The sequence below is a fragment of the Rhincodon typus genome, chromosome 19, assembly GCF_021869965.1.
Source record: "Rhincodon typus isolate 14 chromosome 19, sRhiTyp1.1, whole genome shotgun sequence".
Taxonomy (NCBI): Eukaryota; Metazoa; Chordata; class Chondrichthyes; order Orectolobiformes; family Rhincodontidae; genus Rhincodon; species Rhincodon typus.
In genome coordinates, this window is record NC_063350.1 from 54,175,167 (window position 1) to 54,196,184 (window position 21,018).

General features: G+C 42.9%; 1 protein-coding gene across 1 annotated transcript in view; it reads right to left on the reverse strand.

Annotated features, from left to right (window-relative positions):
* LOC109922835 (bone morphogenetic protein 7-like) overlaps positions 1–14,393 on the reverse strand; it is a 103,535-nt gene extending 89,142 nt beyond the window's left edge. Inside the window, exon 1 of the mRNA XM_048608190.1 lies at positions 13,676–14,393. Within this exon, the coding sequence (XP_048464147.1) occupies positions 13,676–14,069 (394 nt within the window). The 5' untranslated portion in view covers positions 14,070–14,393. The remainder of the gene's footprint in view (positions 1–13,675) is intronic.
* Positions 14,394–21,018: the final 6,625 nt, after the last annotated feature.

Below are 21,018 nucleotides of genomic sequence, written 5' to 3' on the forward strand. Positions count from 1 at the left end.
TGCGGGAGATGTGGGAGACACGGTTGAGGGCGTTCTCGACCACCGAGGAGGGGAAGTTACGGTCCTTGAAAAACGAGGACAACTGAGATGTACGGGAGTGGAATGCCTCATCCTGGGAGCAGATGCGGCGGATGCGAAGGAATTGGGAATAGGGGATAGCATTTTTGCAGGAAGGTGGGTGGGAGGAGGAGTATTCTAGGTAGCTGTGGGAGTCAGTGGGCTTGAAATGAATATCGGTTTCTAGGTGGTTGCCCGATATGGAGACAGAGAGGTCCAGGAAGGGGAGGGAGGTGTTAGAGATGGTCCAGGTAAAGTTAAGGTTGGGGTGGAAGGTGTTAGTGAAGTGGATGAACTGTTCGAGCTCCTCGTGGGAGCACGAGGCGGCGCCGATACAGTCATCAATGTAATGGAGGAAGAGGTGGGGTTTAGGGCCAGTGTAGGTATGGAAGAGGGATTGTTCCACGTAACCTACAAAGAAGCAGGCGTAGCTTGGGCCCATGCGGGTACCCATGGCTACCCCCTTTGTCTGTAGGAAGTGGGAGGAATTGAAAGAGAAGTTGTTGAGGGTGAGGACGAGTTCGGCTAAGCGGATGAGGGTGTCAGTGGAGGGGGACTGGTGGGGCCTGCGGGACAGGAAGAAGCGGAGGCCTTAAGGCCATTTGCATGGGGAATGCAGGTGTAGAGGGACTGGACGTCCATGGTAAACAATCTGAACAATCTTTTTAAAGCTGAGTTTTTCCAATGGAAATTCTCCGACAGTGTGTTTGGATTTCAGATGCTGATCACAGACTTTAACATTAAATAGGAAAGGAGGAAGACTTTAAAAAAGCGATATGAAAGTTATATACTATATGTTACATGATGGACATGTGGTCCAAATGGTATATGAAAGGTATTTGCTATATGCTATACGAAATATACTAGCCATGTGCTATATGATATATATGTATATACACCACTGTTATATATGCTGTATGAAACATGCCCTACACTTTATATGTTATATCATATTGCTTTACTGCCTTTATAAGCACAGGGCATCCAGAGCACCTTTACATGCAGTGAGGTACTTTTTGGAGAGTTGTCACTCTTATCGGTATCGATGCTGACCTGTAGGCGCAAGTATGATTGGCTGAATGGCCTTCGCCTACACTCTTAACAGTTTTGTGATTCTGTAAGGCAAGAAACATGGCAGCAACCGTGAACAACGCATGATCCGAAGACAGGATTTACCCCGTAGTTGGGGATAGAATAAAATGGAAAGTAATGTATTATCACTTGTATTTTTACAAAAAAATACAGTGAAAAGTGTTAAAGTCGCCATATTCCAGCGCCTATAATAATGAAAGAAATCACATGTACATAAAAATTAAAACAAAGTGCATCTTTGTTCAATTCAGGTTATGGGTTCCCGAGGTCCAGAAAACGACAGGAACCGCATTCCCCACTGTTGGTGAAAGCCGACATCAAAGCTGCCAAATCTTGAGCCATTGGAATCCCGGGCAGGATCTCCATGTCACCAAAGGTGCTGCAGAGGCTGCCTCCAGAACCCAACTCAACGCTGAAACCCCCGCCGAAGCAGACCACTACCCCGGGCTGTTGGAATCTTAGCCTGGAAGATTATGCAGAAGCTGCCTCAAGGAATCCCGGGCTGTTGGAATCCTGGTCCAAACTCATGTCATCGCGGAAGATGCTGTTGGAATCCTGAGCCTAGCCCACTTCATGGCTGAAACAGAGCACCGCTCTGCAGGACCCACCAGGACGGGGGCGCAATCGCCATCAGCGATGACCATTCCGCCTTGCCGCTGCAGCAGCCTCCTTAAACATCCTTCTTCCACTATGTTAAACATAAATAAACAAAAGAATAAAAAAAACGAAGGATACGACACGCCTGGTGATCAGAAGCAGATGGTGTCAGGAGTCCGAACACTTCGGACTTACCCTGCCTCCGCCAACCAGAGGAGTTTCGTTTTGGTGATAGTGGTGTAAGCAAGCCAATTGTTGACACCAGCTCTCTTGTAATAGTTTCAAATCCCACTACAATGCCTGACAGGGCTTGAGTGTAACTGAAGAGATAACACAGTATAGAGCTGGAGGAACACAACAGGTGGGACTGCATCAGAGGAGCAGGAAAGTTGACAGAGTGGGGCCTGCTGTGTTCCTCCAGCTCCACGCTGTGTTATCTCTGACTCCAGCATCTGCAGTTTTTACTATCCCTGATTGAGTGTAATTGAACTTCTGATTTCCTTCTTTAAGGGTCTTGTGGTGCAATGGAGTATCCTTATCGCTAGTCAGAAGGTCCAGGTTCAATTCCTACCTACCCTAGTGGTGTGTCGCAGCATGATCAAACAGGTTGATGAAAAAGAATTTGCATCTGTGCACACTACCAAGTAAAGTCTGGATGCAGTTTGTTTCAGTCTAAGGGAATGGTGCTGAAATGTACTGAAATCGGTGCTTGGAGAAGCATAGGGCAATTAAAGGCCAAATGTGCCTGACTCACCTGATGTAAGTCTTTAATTAAGGGGTGGCACAGTGGCTCAGTGGTTAGCACTGCTGCTTCACAGCACCAGGAACCCAGGTTCAATTCACAGCCTTGGGTGACTGTCTGTGTGGAGTTTGCATGTTCTCCTGGCATCTGCATGGGTTTCCTCTAGGTGCTCTGATTTCTTCCCACAGTCCAAAGATGTGCAGGTCAGGTAGATTGGCCATGTTAAATTTTCCATAGTGTGCAAGCTAGTTGGATTCGCCATGGTGGATGCAGGGTTGTGGGGATGGGGTGGCAGTCTGATCTGGGTGGAATGCTTTTCAGAGGGTTGGTGAAGACTCAATAGGCTGAAGGGTCTCTTTCTGAGCTGTGGGGATTCAATGATTATAAGTAACAGAGAGGCCTGATGATGATGATTGTGCAATGATGTTTTATAAACATGACATTTGATAAACATCGCTAGAACAGATATTTGGAAAATAAAAGCACGTGGGTTATCTTGAGTTCTTAACTGGCTAAAGAATAGCAGTCAGAGAGTAATATTGAATTGATATATTTCTGACCAAAAAGAACAATGCCATGAGTCCCTCATGGTTTGATATTGGATTCATGCCTTGTTACATGTAAATATGGTATGACCTTGTTCTGTGTGGTATGATTCTGAAGAGTGGAGTTTATTCAGCCAGAATTTGCTGTTATGTTTCAGTGTTCAATTTACTGAACTATTGGTAATACATTATTACCTATCACTCCAAACAGCACCTATGCTCAAACTAACAACATCACTGGAAAGTAGCTCTTTCAGGCATTGTTTAAATTGTACACTTGTATTATCTTTTGTACGTTTTAAACAAGGTTTGGACATTAAAAGGGTTAAATTATTTAATCTGTTTGCTGGTAAGGTTATATCGGCAGCTGGGAGATCTGGAAAGGGATGCATAATAAATTAAGCTTGGGAACCTCTGGATTAGGTAATGTACAAGTGAAAGAATTCTTGGAGAGACATTAATAATTTCAGATTATCTAACGCTGTTGGACCTGACACATTGGCCAAGCTTCCAGATGTGCCTCTTCTGTCTTCTAGGCATCTGTCATCACTGTGAAAACTGTCAGTGACCTCCTATTTAAAATGGATACAGGCAGCCTTGTAATTACAGCACTAGTTTAGCAATTGAAAGGCAGTGAGCTCAAATCCCACCACAGCAAGCTGAGCAATGTAGTTTGATAAATCCATCATTTTAGGACCAGATAAAATAAAAGATGACACATTGTTGTAACAACTCACCTGTTGTGTCTTACTGAATCTTGCCTACATATGGCTTATAATTGCCCTGTTCAAGGAATTAAAGGCTACTTGCTAGAGCATTTGTGTGATTGATATTTAGGGTAGGGCAGGGAGGGGACGGTGTTCATGGAAGGTGTTGTGCTGTGGGAGCTTTTTGGAAGAAGACCTTAGTTTTCTCGGTGTTTAATGAAAAGGTTATTTTCTCACTTGGTTTTGAGAAGGTGTCAGTAATGGCCTGGAGCTCAGTTTCTGACATGACTGTCATCTGCATATTGGAGTTCAATGACAGAAGTCAGAGTGAGTTTGTTTTTGGATGGTGATGTTGGTTGAACAGTTTCCCATATGCTCTTTAGAAGATCTCCATGCCTGTGGGTAATTTACTGGAGGTGAAGTGCAATATCGTAGTGAGTAAGATGGAGAAGGGAGTTGGTGTAATCGCAGAGCCTTGATTGACCCCAGTCTTCCCCAGTCTTGTTATCTGTGGTGGTTTGCTGGTGAGAATCACAGTTTGTGTGTCATTGTGGTGTAAATGGAGGATGGTGACACATTTATGAGGGCAGCTAAATTTGAAGACAATACTCTGTATGGTCGACTGAGTCAAAGAGTCTGATGAGGTTGAAAAAAGTTAATGCTGTTTGATGAAGATCAGTGATGAGATCCTGGAAAATTTGGAATACTTTCTATATCTTGGGACATCGTCCCAATGAAGGCAGACATAGATGACGAAATTTTACATTGCTTCAATCCTAACCCTAATCCTAACCCTATAACAACCAGGATCTGACACCTGAGACTAAGATCATGATTTACTGAGCAACAGCAATCCCCGTGTTCTTATAGGCTTCAGAGAATTAGACAACCCTCAGCAGATGCTCAAAGCACTCGAGAATTACCACTAGTGGTGACTTTGCAAGATCCTCCAAATCTAATTACTTGAAAAGTGGTCCAACAGCAACATCTCCCAAACCACTTGCCCAGCATCAAGATGCTAATCATTTAAGAACCATTTCACTGGACTGACATGTCATTTGTATGGATAATATCTCCAGACTCCAGACACAACAACTAGAGTTGAAACTCAGTCACAGCTGGAGACTCCCAGGAGGAAACATATTAGGGATATTCACAAATCATTCCGGAGATGTCAAAACATCCCCATTAACTCATAGGAGACTCTGATTTGTGACTAAGCAAACTGAATTATAGACTTATTTGGGAATGTGCCAAACGCATCTAGAGACTTCATCAGAAACATGCAGAGGTGAAGTCGAGAAGTTGAAGGGAGCTCACAACCTCTAAATAACTCATGAACCCAACCTTTCTAAAGCCACGTGCCCCACATTTGGCAGAGTCTGCACATCATGCATTAGAGTCATCAGCTACCTTTGAATCAACTGACCCAGCATGAAATGAAGCCATTCTCAATTCCAAGGGACTGCCTAAGAAGAAAAGTTCATATTAGCAGTCTGGGAAGAAAAATTAAGGCACATTCAAAACTATGATTTTTAAATAGAGCATTCCTTCTAAATTCCTGTTTACAAGTTAAAAAAAAATGTTGGTGATAAGAAGGCAGTTTGACTGATGGCAAAGGATCATCCATTTGGGTAACGAGTCCTTTACTTTCTGATTGATGTAGGAGGGCAGTAGAATAGATAGCTCAAGTGACCAATGGTGGAAGTGTGAGGATAGGATATTAGATGCAAGAGGTGATGTGGTCCCTACAGTCCTACAGCCACACGCAGCTGGGAATGCTGTTGTGATCCTAAATCCACACCAATGTAGCCATGTCTTCACTGAGCAATGGAATGGCAGTTACAGAGAAGCAGACTTACCACCATGTTCTGAGGGACATGACAATAAATGTTCAATCTTGAAAATCAAAACCTAAAAAATCAAAGCTATTTAGTGCCTTTGTTAAATGATAAACTTTCTGCCTGTTTAAAGTGATGAGTCACAAAGCTCATGTAGGTTCTCGATTTGATCCTGTACTGTGCTGAAACAGCTGGCCTAGGACACAATGTGGTCGATTTTTAATGTTCTCAGTGTTACTGGAAATGGTGAATGAATGCAAACTTGGCAGCACTGGCCATACCCTGAGACCAAAGAAAAAAAAACTGATTGGCTAACAACCAAGAAGCCAATTGCCAGCATTGGTCAGATTCAGATGAAAGCCTTTCAAATTAAAGGCTTTCAGCGAGCTTCAATTTGATGAATGGGTCCTGAAGATTTCTTCTGTAGTTTAACTGGGCTGTCAGAAGGCATCACCTGTGTTCAAATGTCACTGCCCAGACTCAAAGGCAAACGTTGCAAAATTTCCAGTAGTGCCAGAATCTTTGGCACTGCTGCCTCTTTGTGAAACTGTTTCCTGAGAAAGATTCTGCGGTTGCTTGCATTTGCATTTGTCTTTCAGTTGAAGGGGATGATATTAATGTTATAGTAGAGGAGGGGGAGTTGAGGGATTGTCCAGAGCCAATTTCCACTAAATTACACAACCTCTTGTTGCTAAAACATAAATCAACAGATGTAGACAGAGCAAAACAAAAGAACATTATTCAGTTAGGGTGTTTTCCCTCTTTAAATGGATTGAAATTGGAAATGGTTCTTTAAAAGGCTCCAGATGTAAGTGCTAATGGATGACTTGCTGACAGGGAATTTGTCCAAATTGATGGTGAGACCCTCTTTGAAAAGAGATGCTATGACTCTCTTCGAGAGATTGACTCTGCCTGCAAAAGTTTCCTGAAAATGAGATTCTCTTTATTAGTTCAGTCGTATTACAGTGAGATAGCTGGGTGTCTGTTTCTGTCTAACTTCTGTATTTTATACCTATATTAATCTCACTTGATTCAATTCTGGTGTATAATTCTTCAACTGGTATTGGTAAATATTGAGTATATTTCCCAGAAACATTGAATGGTTATGGTACAGAAGAAGGCCAATCATCCTGTTGTGTCTTGGTTAGCAGCCCTGCCATCTCCCTGTGAATTGCTGGATTGGTGGTCTTGCTTTGTGTGAACATAGGGAAAGGAGTTGCTCATTCTAGCCCTTGAACGCCTCTGGCCTGCATGAGACAACACTGCTGTCTGGATTTTAACTGATCTACAACATCTCGAGGCTCTGAAAGACATTGGACAAATGCAGTCTTTCTTCTTCCAACCTCCCTGAAGATATAGAGCTGCAGTGAAGGAGCTGATCAGGTGCATCAAAAGTCATGACCAAATGGAAGGTAGCTTAATGGCATTAACACATAACACAATCAGTGCCACATACTGGCACGTGATCTGGAGATTCTGGTTTAGCCACTATTTTACACATTATGATACTCGTACCTCATTTGTGTGCACATGCAAAATAATCAGACCCATGATTGAGTGAGGTAGCATATTTGGTTATATCACAATGGGATAGCCTGGTTTTGTCACTGACCAAATAAATCACTGGCAGGGTAGACAAGTGCTGAATTCAGAGAGCTTTTACCCAGAGGAAACTCCAGTGCTGCTTGCTAATGCATACAGCATAGTGGAGGCCACCTGCGGATTTCTCAGTTTTCGCAGCTGATACCTAGCTGAAGGGTGTGGTGATAGTTGATCATAATAATAGATACAGGGGCTTACTGCATGACCCTTCCCTCCGTTTCCAGTTTCCCTTCCCCTTTGTGGAAAGGCCTAAGTTTCTGTCCACTAGACTAATTTTAAAAATTATACATCATCACCTACAGTTTGGTTGGATTGTTTCTCTCTGTGTAAAATTAAACTCATAGCCAAAAATCTGTATCAACTGAAGACCATTGACATGTAAAACTGGGCGAAACTGAAAGGTGTCAGTGAGGCTCTTACATGATACAGATTTGGAGTCGGCTGAGAGCTTTGGAGCATGAAGGAACAAACTCCAACCCCTCTTTAAAGAAATGCCTGGGGCTCTGAAAGACACGTCACCAGAAAAGAAAGCTGAGAGATGCCCTGTTAGAGCTCTTTAAAATTATGAAGAATGTTGATTAGGGTAAACAATAGAGAAGATGTTTCCATTCTGGGGTGTCAAAAACTAGATCAATAAATAGTCCCTTATAAATGTGATAATTAATTAGGGAAAACAAAACTTCTTCACCCAGCAAGAGATCAGAATGTGCACTTGCTAACTCGAGGAGCTGTTGAGCCAATTCACATAGATACAGGTGCAACACGGTGGGGGTGGAGGGTGGTGCGGTGCTGTACTGTCAGATGTTTTATCTTTCAGCTGAAATGTTAAACTAAGGCCCTGTCAACTATGCCAGGTGGATGTAAAAGGTTTCATGGCGCCATTTCTAAGAAAAGCATAATAGTTAGACTTAGTTTCCTGGCCAACATTTAACCCCCCCCCCCCCCCCAACCTTAATCAACATCCCTCAAATCAGATTATCTGGTCATTGATAATTGTGGAATCTTGTACATGAATGGGCTGCTGTGTCTCCTGTGTTAGAACAGTGACTACACCTCACAAGTGATTCATTAACTGTAAAACGCTTTGGGATGTCTAGACATAGTGAAGGACATGATAGAAATGTAAATCTTTTCTTCCTTTACGGAATCCTCTCAAAAGGAGCTCAGCTGTATGGTGGATCCCACTCCGCATAGTATCCAGCACAATTTATTTTTTATTAATTCATGGAATATGGGTGTTGCTGGCTAGGCAAGCACTTATTGCAGTTTCCTAGTTGCTTTGAGGTAGTGAGCTGTCTTCTTGAACTGCTATAATCCATTTGATATAGGGGTGCCACTGTGCCTTTAGGGACGGATTTCCAGCATCTTGATCCAGCGCAATATATTTCTAAATAAAGATGGTGAATGACATGGTGGGACATTTGCAAATGGTGGTGTTCCTATGTATTTTCTGCCTTTGTCCTTTGAGCTGACACTGGCTTTAGATTTAGAAAATGCTGTCCAAGGGACTTTGGTGAATTTCTGCTGTGCGTCTTGTAGATGGTACACACTACTGCTACTGAGCGTTGGCTGTAGAGAGAGTTGATATTTGTTGATATGGTGCCAATCAAGTGGGCTGCTTTGTCTTGGATGATGTCAAGTTTCTTGAATGTTGTTGGAACTGCAGTCATCCAGGCAAGTGGAGAGTATTCCATCCCACTCCTAACTCATGTCTTGTAGATGGTGGACCGGCTTTAGAGAGTCAGGAAGTGAGTTACTCACTGCAAGAATGCTTGTTGGAAATGTTTGTTGCACTTAAGTAGTGTGAATGTTACTTACCACTTGTAAGCACAAATGAGGATATTGTCCAGGTTAGACATAGACTGCAATTTGTAATGGTGCTGAACAGTATGCAATTATTGGCGAACATCCCCACTTCTGACCTTATGATCAAGAGTAGGTCAATAATGAAACAGCTGAAGATGGTTGGGCCTAGGACACTACCTAGAGGAACTCCTGCAGAGATGTTCTGGAACAGAAGTGACTGATCTCCAACAGCCACAACCATTTTCCTATGTGCCAGGCCTGACTCAAACCAGCGGAGTGTTTTCCCTTGATTCCCATTGGCTAGTTTTGTGAGGGCTCCTTGATGCTGTACTCTGTCAAATACAATCTTAACATCAAAGGCAGTCACACTCACCTCTGGAGTTCAGCCAATTTGTCCATGTTTTTATCAAAGCTGAAATGAGGTCAGGATCTGAGTGGTCCTGGAAGAATCCAAACTGTGTTTCAGTGAGCAGGTTATTGATTTGCAGGTGCTGCTTGATAAGACTATTGATATATCTTCCATCACTTTACTGGTGAATGAGATTAGTCTGTTGGGCTAAGAAATCGGGTGGGTTGGAATAGTTCTGTATTTTTGTGTATGCGACATACCTGGGCAACTTTTCATTGTTGGATAGGTACCAGTTTTGCAGCTATAATGGACACCTTGGCTGAGGACATGGCATGTTCTGGAGTACACTCTTCAATACTATTGCCAGAATGATGTTAGGGCCCATAGCCTTTGTAGTATCCAGCCCTTTCAGCCATTTCTTAATACGATGCAGAGTGAATCAATTTGGCTGAAGTCTGGTGTCTGTGGTGCTGGGGACTCATTGTTGAGGATTGAAATATTTGCAGAAACTCCTGTTCCAGTGAATTATTTAATTGCCCACCAACATTCATGACTGGATGTGGAAGCATGTGTTCCATTGGTGGAATCACTTAGCCCTGTCTATCACTTGATGCTTGCACTGTTGGAATGCAAGTAGTGTTTTGATGCTTCACCAGGTTGACACTTCATTTTTAGGTATGCCTAGAGCTGCTCCTGGCATGCCCTTCTGCACCCCTATTCATCGAATCAGGGTTGATGCCCTGGCTTGATTATAATGGTAGAGTGGGGGAATATGTCACCCATGAGGCTGAAGATTGTGTTTGAGTGTGATTCTGATGCTGCTGATGGCTCACAGAATCTTATGGGTGCCCAGTCTTGAGTTGATAGATCTATTTGATGTCTACCCCTTTTAACATGATGATAGTGACACAGAACACAATGTAGGGTATCCTGAATGTGAATACAGGACTTTGTGGTGGTCCCTCTCACTGATGCTGTCATAGACAGATGCATTTGATCCCTATTCATTGCTCGATGGGGATCAGGGATTAACCTGCAACCTCCACAACCTGCAAAAGGTCAGGAGAGATGGTGGAAACGGTCAGGGTACACCTAGACAGTCTTCCCCTTTCAGGAACCCTGTATCTGTTTTAGATGAAATCAGTGAGCTGGACACAGATCAACCTGGGACCAGGTCCTGGGCAAGGAATGCTGGGTGTCTCATCTGCCGGAGCTCCTGTGAAAACCGTTCACAGGGTTAAGTTGCCTTAGTTTTGTTCCTGGATTGAACACAGAACCACAAGCTAAAAGTTTAGGGAAACCGGATAGATTTCCAGCCCTGCCATAAGTATATCAAGGGTGAAAATTAGCATGCTGACACTTATTGATCATACTGGATTCAGTATACCTACCTTGTAGTCTCTTTAATGCTATTGATTAGTGTGACTGGGTTATGCTTTCCCCAATTACTCTCTGAGCTGTAGACATAAAATTATTCTTCGATTTTGACCATTTACAGTATCACAGAACTGTTACAGTCCAGAAGGAGATCTTTCAGCCCATCATATCCACACCAACGCCCAAAATAAACAATTGACCTCATGCTGTTTTCACGTCTTCTTTCTGTAACCGTGCACGTTCTACTTTTCAAATAATCATCTAATTCCCTTTTGAACATGCTTCTGTAACACTTCCAAGCAGTGCATTGCAGACCCTAACCATTCATAGGTTGAAAAAGCTATTCCTTATGTCACTTTTGCTTCTTTCACTAATTACCTTATATTTGTGCCTTTTCATTTCTAATCCTTTCATGAGTGGGAATATTTTCACCCTCTTCACTCTATCTAGACCCCCATAAGTTTGAATGTTATAAATCAGTCCCTGAGGCTGCGCTACATTCGTAAAGAATGTTTATTGCGGAGGCGCCTTGGCTGTTCTCACCGCTTCTTCATAACTTTGCTGTTACAGAACATGGATGGAGCTTCTGCCCAAGTTACTGTGGACATGCAGGATGTGTGATGTGCTTTCCATTGAGAGATGTGCTGTGTACATTGCTGGTTTTTCGCTGGCTGCCTGGGTGTAAAACCGGCATTGCTGATTAATTGGAAACAGCTCAGCCTCTCGTTCTCAATGATTCATGAGATGACAATCTACCTCAAGTGACACAAATTCTGGAGCAGATACATAGAGTATTCTGAGAGCAAGGGGAGATAGATTTCAGTCTAATTATCCTCAGTTGATGTGGGGTAAAAGACTGTTCTAAAGTAGGGTTTAGGTCTGAAACTAAGTTACTTAATCTCAGTCAGGAATTAAGTAGAGGGTATATTGCGTTGAGTATAGGAGTTGGGATATCATGTTGTGGCTGTGCAGGACATTGGAATACTGCATCCAATTCTGGTCTTCCTGCTATAGGAAAGATGTTGTTAAACTTGAAAGGGTGCAGAAAAGATTTACAAGGATGTTGCTGCAATTGGAGTGTTTGAGTTATAGGGAGAGGCTGAATAGGCTGGGGCTATTTTCCCCTGGAGCATCAGAAGCTGAGGGGTGACCTTGTAGAGGTTTATAAAATCATGAGGGGTGTGGATATGGTGACTAGCCAAGGTCTTTTTCCGGGGCAAGCAAGTCCAGAACTAGAGGGAATATGTTTAAGGCAAGGGGGGAAAGATTTAAAAGGAACCTGAGGGGCAACTTTTTCATGCAGAGGGTGGTGTATTTATGGAATGAGCTGCCAGAGGAAGTGGTGGAGGCTGGTACAACATTTAGAAGGCATCTGGATGGGCGTATGAATAGAAAGGGCTTAGAGGGATATGGGCCAAATGCTGGCAAATGGGACAAGAATAATTTAGCATGGTTGGCATGGAAGAGTTGGACCAAAGGGTGTGTTTCTGTGCTGTATAACTCTATGACTCTAACTGCTGTTGGCTCTCCTGAGTTAGAAAATGCTTCGGATTGTATTTCTGGTCACCACCACCACTACCCTGCTAGAAACTGGTTGTGTGAAGTTTCAGTTAGGATCACAATCTGACTTATCAGTGAAACCTTCACCCCATGGGTCAATATGCATCACATAAAGCTCTATACATGAAGAATGGATAGCCTACTAAGGTTTCCATTGACTATGGAGTTGTATGCCAGGAGAGAAGAATTTGGGAGAGGGGGAAAGGGGGAAAAAGAAAGGAAGTATACTTAAGTATGAAAAGGGTTAACATAAATGCTCCCAGCTGCTCAGTTTGATTCAGGTGACTGCATCAACTGAGCTTCATGTTCAACAGCCTCACACAACAGAACAGTGGGGAGACAGACTGGTGTAGTGTGAATACTTCACTGAGAACCATTTCCCTGCATCTGTGAGCTGAGATTTTAACCCTTAAATTGCAGCATAAACATCAACACTGTGCCAGCGTGAAAACAAGCAAGCCTACAGTAACTACCGAAGCATTTCAACTCCTTCCTTAACTCTTTGTATGCAAAGTTGAGGTTGAACGATTGAATAAAACTGCTGCCAATTGTGTTTTGTGGACTTTCTAAAAGAGTCCTACTGATTAGTCCTACTCCCCTGTCCACTGTCGTATATTTCTGCTTTTCAACAATTTGTCCAAGTTTCTTTGAAAGTTGCTGTTGAAAATGTTTCGAGTACAGTTTCAGGCAGTGCATTCCAGATCATATTTTAAAAATGTTCCCACATCACGCTGTCCTTTTGCTGATTATCTGAAAGAGAGGTCTATATTTCCGTGATTGTTACTCTGTTCCCCGCTAAAGCCTGCTTCTGCGGAGACTGTGAACTGGCAGGCTCCCATGGCTCAATCTGCCTACATATGTCTGCTTACTGCTCCTTTTAATCAGGTTCAGAAAGTTAAATACTTGCTGTAACAAAGGAAGGTAGGGCTTGCAGTGAAGGAAGATACAGGTGGATGCGAAAGAGAGGGGAGAGGTGGAATCGAAATCAATAGCATGCCTGGCAGTAGCTTCCAGTGGCTGGTGAAGAGCAGGTACCTGGGTAAGAACCACAAGTAAAGACTACTGCCTAGCTAGTAGAAAGAGTGAGTAGCAAACAGCAGAAGTAAAAATACAAATGAAACAGTGAGGCAAGTGGTGAAGGGTAGGGGGAAGAGTACAATATGCTCCTAAATAAATTAGCCGATCTTGATTCAGCATCTGTGCTGGCCTTCAAGTCAAGGAGAGCCTTTGATGTTTTAACAGCTTGCATCCCCCCTGAAGTGGATTCTTACTCAAGATGCCAAGTTTTGTTTAGAAATGTTACACCTGCCTGCAACAAGTCGTGCGCCTGTGAAAGAACCAGCGCGGAAGCGTTAGATTCAATAGATGTGATTCGAAAGGACGGAATGTTCTCAACTCACCCAGGTTGACGAAGCTCATGACCATGTCGGCATCACTGAGGAAGGTGCTGTCGTGTAGCCTGGCCAGCGGAGGTCCCTGGGTGGTGAAGAGCGCCCTGTACGGATACGAGTATCCCCCTGCCTCCTCCATCAACATGGAGTTGTAGAGGTCCAGCATGAACATGGGGGCCGAGTTGTGCTTGCCATGCAAGTGGGGCCTGGGGCGGTGAGGCAGACCTAGGATCGAGAGGATTTCTCTCTGCATTTCCCGCTTCTCCTGGCTCTTTAGGCGCCCGTGGATGAAACTGGAATGGATCCCATTGTCAGTGGTTAGACTTCCAAAAACTGACTGCAGCAAGAAGCAGTTCCAGAGAAGTCCTGTGACAGGTTTTCTAATTAACAGCAGGAAGCTCATTCTTACTCTCAGGTTGGACTGTTGTCTGATCCCTCTACACAAACATGGTCACTTTCCCTCTTCTCTCTCTCTCTCTCGTCTCTTTCTTTCTTTCACCTTCCCCTCTTTATTGCTCAGTCAAAGCAGTCTAGGCACAGTGCAAAGCTATCTGAATGAAGATATAGTTCAGGACCCATGTTGTCTGAACTGACTCCCACAGTTAAGCGAGAGAGCTGGAGTGTTTCTTCACCTACAGGAGCTGCGATCCCTTTGCATGTAAATCTGTGCAGTTTGTCTGGTTCAGACGGGGCCAGCAGGAGGCTGCTTGTGTGGGAGGAGCACCCTCTAGTTTAAACTCAAAAGTAACAACAGCAAATTATCTGAATGTCTTAAGGGCGTCTGTAATTAAATGAGAGGGATTGGCTTTTGAATTTAACTGCTTGCTGATGAAGAGATGAGGGGGTGAGGCTGACAGAGGGCAGGATAGCTCCTTGCTTTTTTTAATTGCATGGAACTATTTTGAATTCCCAGGGATTTTCACCCCACTTGTCCTCTTGCTTTATCAATGTGCCTTTCTGCAGACCTGTTAAAGTGGGAGGGCAGTAGGGAACAGAGAGACAGAGAAAGAGAGAGAGAAAGTATATTTACTCAGAAACATCCTAAACTGCTTCACATAAATTCTTTGAAAAGCTGTCACTGTTGTTTCCCCAAGCTAGTACTTTAGTCATTTTATGCATGGTAAAATCACACCAACAACAATTAGACCAACGACTGATGATCCTGAAGAGAGAAGTCTTCACATGATCACATTTCTCAACATTGACCAGATGTTTGCCTTGGTTAAACTGTGATGGGGGTGGGGGGGGGGGGGGGGGATCTTTAAGTTTTTTACTATTATCAGCCTCTGACATTATTAACTCCTTGTGAAGGCATGTTCGCCTCCTGTACTTTGCTCATGGAACCATTCATAATGTGTAAACCTTGACAGTGAGTTTGTGCAGGGCTATTAGACTCTGGAGGGGGCATTACATCCAATCCTGCTTCAGCCCACATGTCAATTGTATAATCTCTGGGAAGCAGCCAGAAGCCAAAAGCCCAAGTGAACTGTCTGTTCTGTCAGCATGGGGCACTGAGACCAATTGCAACATTTCCAATCATTGTGAAATTGGTCAGGTTGGCACAGGCCAGGGAACAAAGCCAAAACTTTTCCAATCAGGATGGGCTGAGCCATGGTGGCAAGGTGGGGGAATCAAGGTTGAGTGATGATCACATCATCAGGTGCATTATCTGATCCCACCCTGTGAGGAAGCTGAGTGTAAACAGCAGAGCTGAGGTATGATGGGCCTGTATAATTTAGTGATCTTGTATGCCTTGGTGGACAGTTTTACTGAGACAACAACTGTATCAGTGACCACATAGCCTTCAGTCATCGAAATAAAGTGGATCACTTGGTGTAGAGCTCGGTACATTAATCTTTTTGCTTCTGATCCGACCCCAGTCTGTCGTCAGTACAATGCAGTTATCCAGGAAAAGAAATGGTTTAGCGTTAAGGTTGAGTTTTGGGTTTGGGTTCGAGTAATGGTTGGGTTTGGGGTTGAATTTATAAGTCAAGGGCTAGGACTATGAATATTAATACATTCCTGGGTAGATGAGCTGGAAGTCAGGGTCCAGGATAGGATCAGGGTCACAATAAGGAATAGGGTTGGAGTTTGATGTCAGGGTTAACATCAATGTTAGAATTGATGATAGCGTTAAGTTGCAGGTTAAATGTCAAAGCCCAAAGATGGAGTTGTAGATGACAGTCAAGGCTCATCAGGATTAGGGAACACGGGTCACATCCTGAATCTTTAAGCTTCAGGTTGTACCTAGTGCCTCAGGTTGTATCTAGTTAACAACAGTACATGAGATAACAAGGTGTAGAGCTGGATGAACACAACAGGCCAAGCAGTATCAAAGGAACAGGAAAGCTGACGTTTCGGGCCTAGACCCTTAACGTCAGCTTTCCTGCTCCTCTGATGCTGCTTGGCCTGCTGTGTTCATCCAGCTCTACACCTTGTTATCTCAGATTCTCCAGCATTTGCAGTTCCTACTATCTCTGAAACAGCAGTACATCAACAGGTGGAAAAATTGTTGGAAACTAGTCACAATGTGCAAGCAATTCACAATGACATAATCATAGATGATACATTGATCAATAATAGCCTCACCACATTGAGCACAGCAGTTACAAAGAGCAAAGTCAGCATCAGCAGTAAGGGCTAATATTCACTGAATACCAGCTGAAATAGCAGCCGCTAGTAATACTCTATTAAAGGCTGAAAAATCATATATCATAACCTCAACATGGTTAATAATAACCTCATTGTAGCTGGAAGAGGAGTTAATAATATCCTAATGAGAGTTGAGCTGGCTGGTGGGTGTGGGGTGTGTTGCCCTATGGTTTAGAGGAAATGGGGAAGCAGCAAAGATCATATTAATCTTGATGACAAGGAATCCATGGTATCTTTACAGATCAACGATTCAACCATCTGTGATGGTGCAGCACTTGGAAGCGCCGACTTATTGCTGCTGCAGCGGAGGTGATTTTGAATTCCTAGCGGTGTCTGTGCCCAGTGCAGATTCATGGAAGCAGCAGTGAAGATAAGTTTGGGCCCAGTATGAGACCCTGCAGCATTAGCAGCTGCTGCATTGGTGATGTGGGTGCGAAGCAGACATACGGCAGCAGCGGAGTTGAGTTTGGGCCAGTGCTGTACCCAGTGGCATCGGTGGCATCTGCATTCGCAAGTACTCATAGTGGCGAGGGCATCGTTGGAGGTGAGATGATGCCAAAGAGTGGTGACTTTCATTCCAGCGGCAGCACAGCAAAGGGGGTCATGCCTGGCCACTTGGCCCATGACAGAGCAATTAACAAGAAGGACTGTAAATTTGAACACTTATTTAAAATTCTTCTGCCTTTATATTCTATGTTTTCGTTTATTTATCTGTGTTTTATGATGGAGCTGGAGAGTGGCGACAATATACAACACTTTTCACTGTATTCCATAACAAAATACATGTGACAATAAATAAATCAAATCAAATCAGATCTGTGGGTCATAGATTATCTGCAAGTCAGATATGAATTTGCTAAAGGTCAGGTTCAGCCTCAGAGAATAGCCATGGAGAGGGATAGAGTCAGTAGTTAGGGATCAGAATTTGAGACAGGGTTTGAAAACAAGGTCTTTCTGATATTTACTTGGAAGAACTTTCTGCATATCCCATACTGAATGTCAGAGAAGCAGTGTAGTTAACAATGGTCAGATTGAGCTTTGGTTCATCATTGTACATCTGGAAACTAAATTTGCCACCATCTCAGCTTAACTCTTGTTGAAACATTTCAGTTGATGTCATCATGGACAGATTTTAGATGAGACAAAGAAGAAGGCTAAGGATGCCAGAGTGGGAGACCTGAAGGAGCCCTGCAGGATAGATAAGAATGAAATCAGCCAAAGTGCAGTACCAAATGGTCAACAATAAACAGGATGTTATATGTTAATGTGCTAAGAAGTGGCGCAGCATATACATAATATATGGAACACAAAGATAGATACCTGAGGGGATTCAAACATGGAGTTCTGAGAAAACTGGGAACAGATTTGGCAGTTAACAGCACATTCAAGAACATTGGGGCCTTGGAGAGGAAGGTGACTGAAAGTAAGAGGAGTTCATAAGGATAGAGATGTCAAGTGGTGGTTTTTGAAAAGAGACGTGATAATGGCAGATTTGATAAAGATGGACAGAAGAGAGAATCAAGAATAATGGTTTTGAAATGTTAACTCTGCTTCCCTCCCCATAGATGCTGAGTTTCTCCAGCATTCTCTGTGTTTGCTTCCTTTTTGCATAGGAATGGAAGAATGCTTGGGAATTATTGGGGGCCTGCAGGGGGATGTGGGAGAGAGGGAGAAGTTTCTGGAGAAAAAAATAAACATTTTATTCTGTCATGCAGGCTAACTCATTTTACATCTTGCGGCTCCATCTTTACACAAGCAGTTGCTTCCTGTCACTTAAGAATGGCGTCAGCTTTGTTTTTACTCTGCACTACAGTAGAGTTGGTGTTCGTAGGCAACTCAGCCTAAACTTACATAAATCTATAGAAGTATAAAAAACTGTCAGATCTTTGAACTTGACCAATTTTGCCCTCAGTTGCTAATTTCCTAAGTGTCTGAATCCCTTCCTATATCTCACTGCCTCTCTACCTCTTTTTGAATTCCCTTAATAAATACCTTTGTACCTATTCATTTAATGATGCTTTTCATTATCTAGCCTAATGTTCCCTTCAGTGGTTTGGCATTGAATTATATTCCAAAATCTCTCATAAAGTGTTTTGGGATGTTTGATTACAGTGAAAGTGTTATATAAATGCAAGGCACTGTTGCTATTGCAAAGAAGCCAAGGAGTTGGTGTGCTTTCTTAACAATCTTCTGAAATCATCCTGGCATATTTAAATAATGGTGTACATTCACCTTCTCCTCTGGTGACTCACTCTGTGGCTGCACTTGCTTTAAAATTGTATCATTTAGTTTATGTTGCCCCTCCTCACCTTTCCCAGCAAACTGAGTCAGTTCATGTTTCTGTATGTTAAACTGTCACTACCCATTTTATAGTCTGCCTCTGTCTTCATGAATAATGTGCTCCTCATTATCAACTACGCATCTGAATTTTGCATTAAATGCAAACTTATGAAACTATACCTCGAAGCCTAGGTAATTTATATAAATATATCAAAAGAGTATTGCTTCTAATGCTGATCTTTGAGGATCACTTCTAAATATCTTCCCTCCAGTCTGAAATAAGCGTTCACCACTGTCACACAAGGGTGTAAGCACTCTGAAAGGGTTAATAAAGAGGAGTGCTTTAAGCTGTGCTCACTATCATGACATCAAATTGATGAGTGGCATAATAGCTTATGATTGCCAAATTGTGAGACCTAACATCTGATTCTCCTCAAAGTCTCTGTAACAATGTCTGTCATACCAATGTAACCTGCAACTAGTTGTTATTGTTTAATAAACTGCATCTTGAAGAGGATGGTGACAGCAAGCCTTCCATAGACTTGGTTTTACTACACATACAAACACTACTCTCTGGTCCTTAGTCCATTTTGCATCAGTGCTGCTGCAGACTCTTTAATCTCATAGGTTTTAATTTTGTTAACAAGTCTATTATGTGGTGTGTTGTCAATCAGCTTTAGAAAGTTCTTAGACACAATATCAACCACACGTTCTGCGTCTGACCTCCACATTTGTCTAAATGCCAATTAACGTTGTCCTGGATTATTGTGTCTAAGAGCTCCCCCACCAAGGATAGTAAGCTCACTAGGCCTGCAGTTGCCTGGTTTATCCTGCTCCTCTTTTATAAGCACGTCAGTAACATTTGCAATCATCCACTCTTCTGGCATGCTGCATGTTCATGGACGATTCAAAAGTCATAGGAATAATTTCCTCCTTTTGTTTCATTCAATAATCTGGGATGTATTTCATCCAAGCTGGGTGACCTTTCTACATTTTAGGTACCTCAGGCTAACCCTTGAAATTGAGTGGATAACTGAATGCAGCCCTTTCGTTTGCATTGTGGACAGTAATGATGAATTCATTTTGCTTTTTGCTTTCATTATTCCATAACAATATGGATAAGGTACAGCAAAGAAAGAGGCCATTCAACCCATCGAATCTATGTCGGCTGAATAGAATAACTGTCCATTTTAATCCCACTTTCTAGGACCTGGTCTGTTCTAGCAGGTTACAGTGCTTCAGGTGCCTTAAATATGTACCCCCTGAAACAGGTCCTTTCTGTTAACCTTATTTTATATATCTCGATTAAGTTGTTCCTCAGCCTCTTCCGTTCTAAGGAGAACAACCAATTTAGCTATAATTTTCAAGCCTTGGCAGCAATCTTGTACATCTCCTCTGTATTCTCTCTACAACAATTATATTCTTCCTGTGAACTCTACGCCGAACCCTGCTGTGGCCTAACCAGTGTCTTCTATTGATCCAGCATTACATTCCTGCACTTGTATTGAATACTTCATCCCAATGAAGGAAAGCATTACATATGCCTTCTTTAGCATGTGATCTACCTGTACTGGCACTTTTAGGGACCTGTGGACATGCATGCCAAGGTCATTCACTTCCTCTATCCCTCTGACTCCTTCATATTTAATGTGTAATCCCGTAGTTTGTTTCCCCCATCAAATGTCCAACCTTGCAAGTGTATGTTTGCTTGAGAAAATAACCACTTTCCCTTGATATACAATGGCATTACTATCACTAAATCCCCATATCAACATCCTGGGGTTACCATTGATCAGAAAGTGAACTAGACCAGCTGGTTAAATACTGTGTTTGCAAGAGCAGGTCAGAGTCTAGGAATTCCGCAATGAGTAACTCACCTCCTGACTCCCCAAGACCATCTATGAGGAGCAAATCAGGAGTGTAGTGGAATATTCTCCACTTGCTTGGTTCAGTGCTGCTCCAACAGCACTCAAGAAACTTGATATCATCCAAGGTGAAGCTGCCCCCCACCTCACTGGCACCCGATCCACCATTTTCTCCACACGTCCCTCCACCACCAGTGCACAGTGGCAGCAGTGTGTACCATCTACAAGATGTACTGCAATAACTCACCAAGGCTCCTTTGACAGCACTTACCAAACTCATGACCTCTACGAACCAGAGACACAAGGGCAGTAGATATATGGGAAACCTGTAAAAAATAACGTTTTACTTTTGACTCTAAGGTTTGAATTAGAGAATTTTGAGAAATAAGGAGACCATATTCAAAGCTCAAGTTAAACACTATTGTTTTTACAAGGTTTGGCAGGAATGCTAATTAATACAATACAACCATTTGCAATAGTTACTAAAGCATACCTGCACCACATGAACTGCAGTAGTTCAAGAAGATGGCTCAGCAACACTTTCTCAAGGACAAA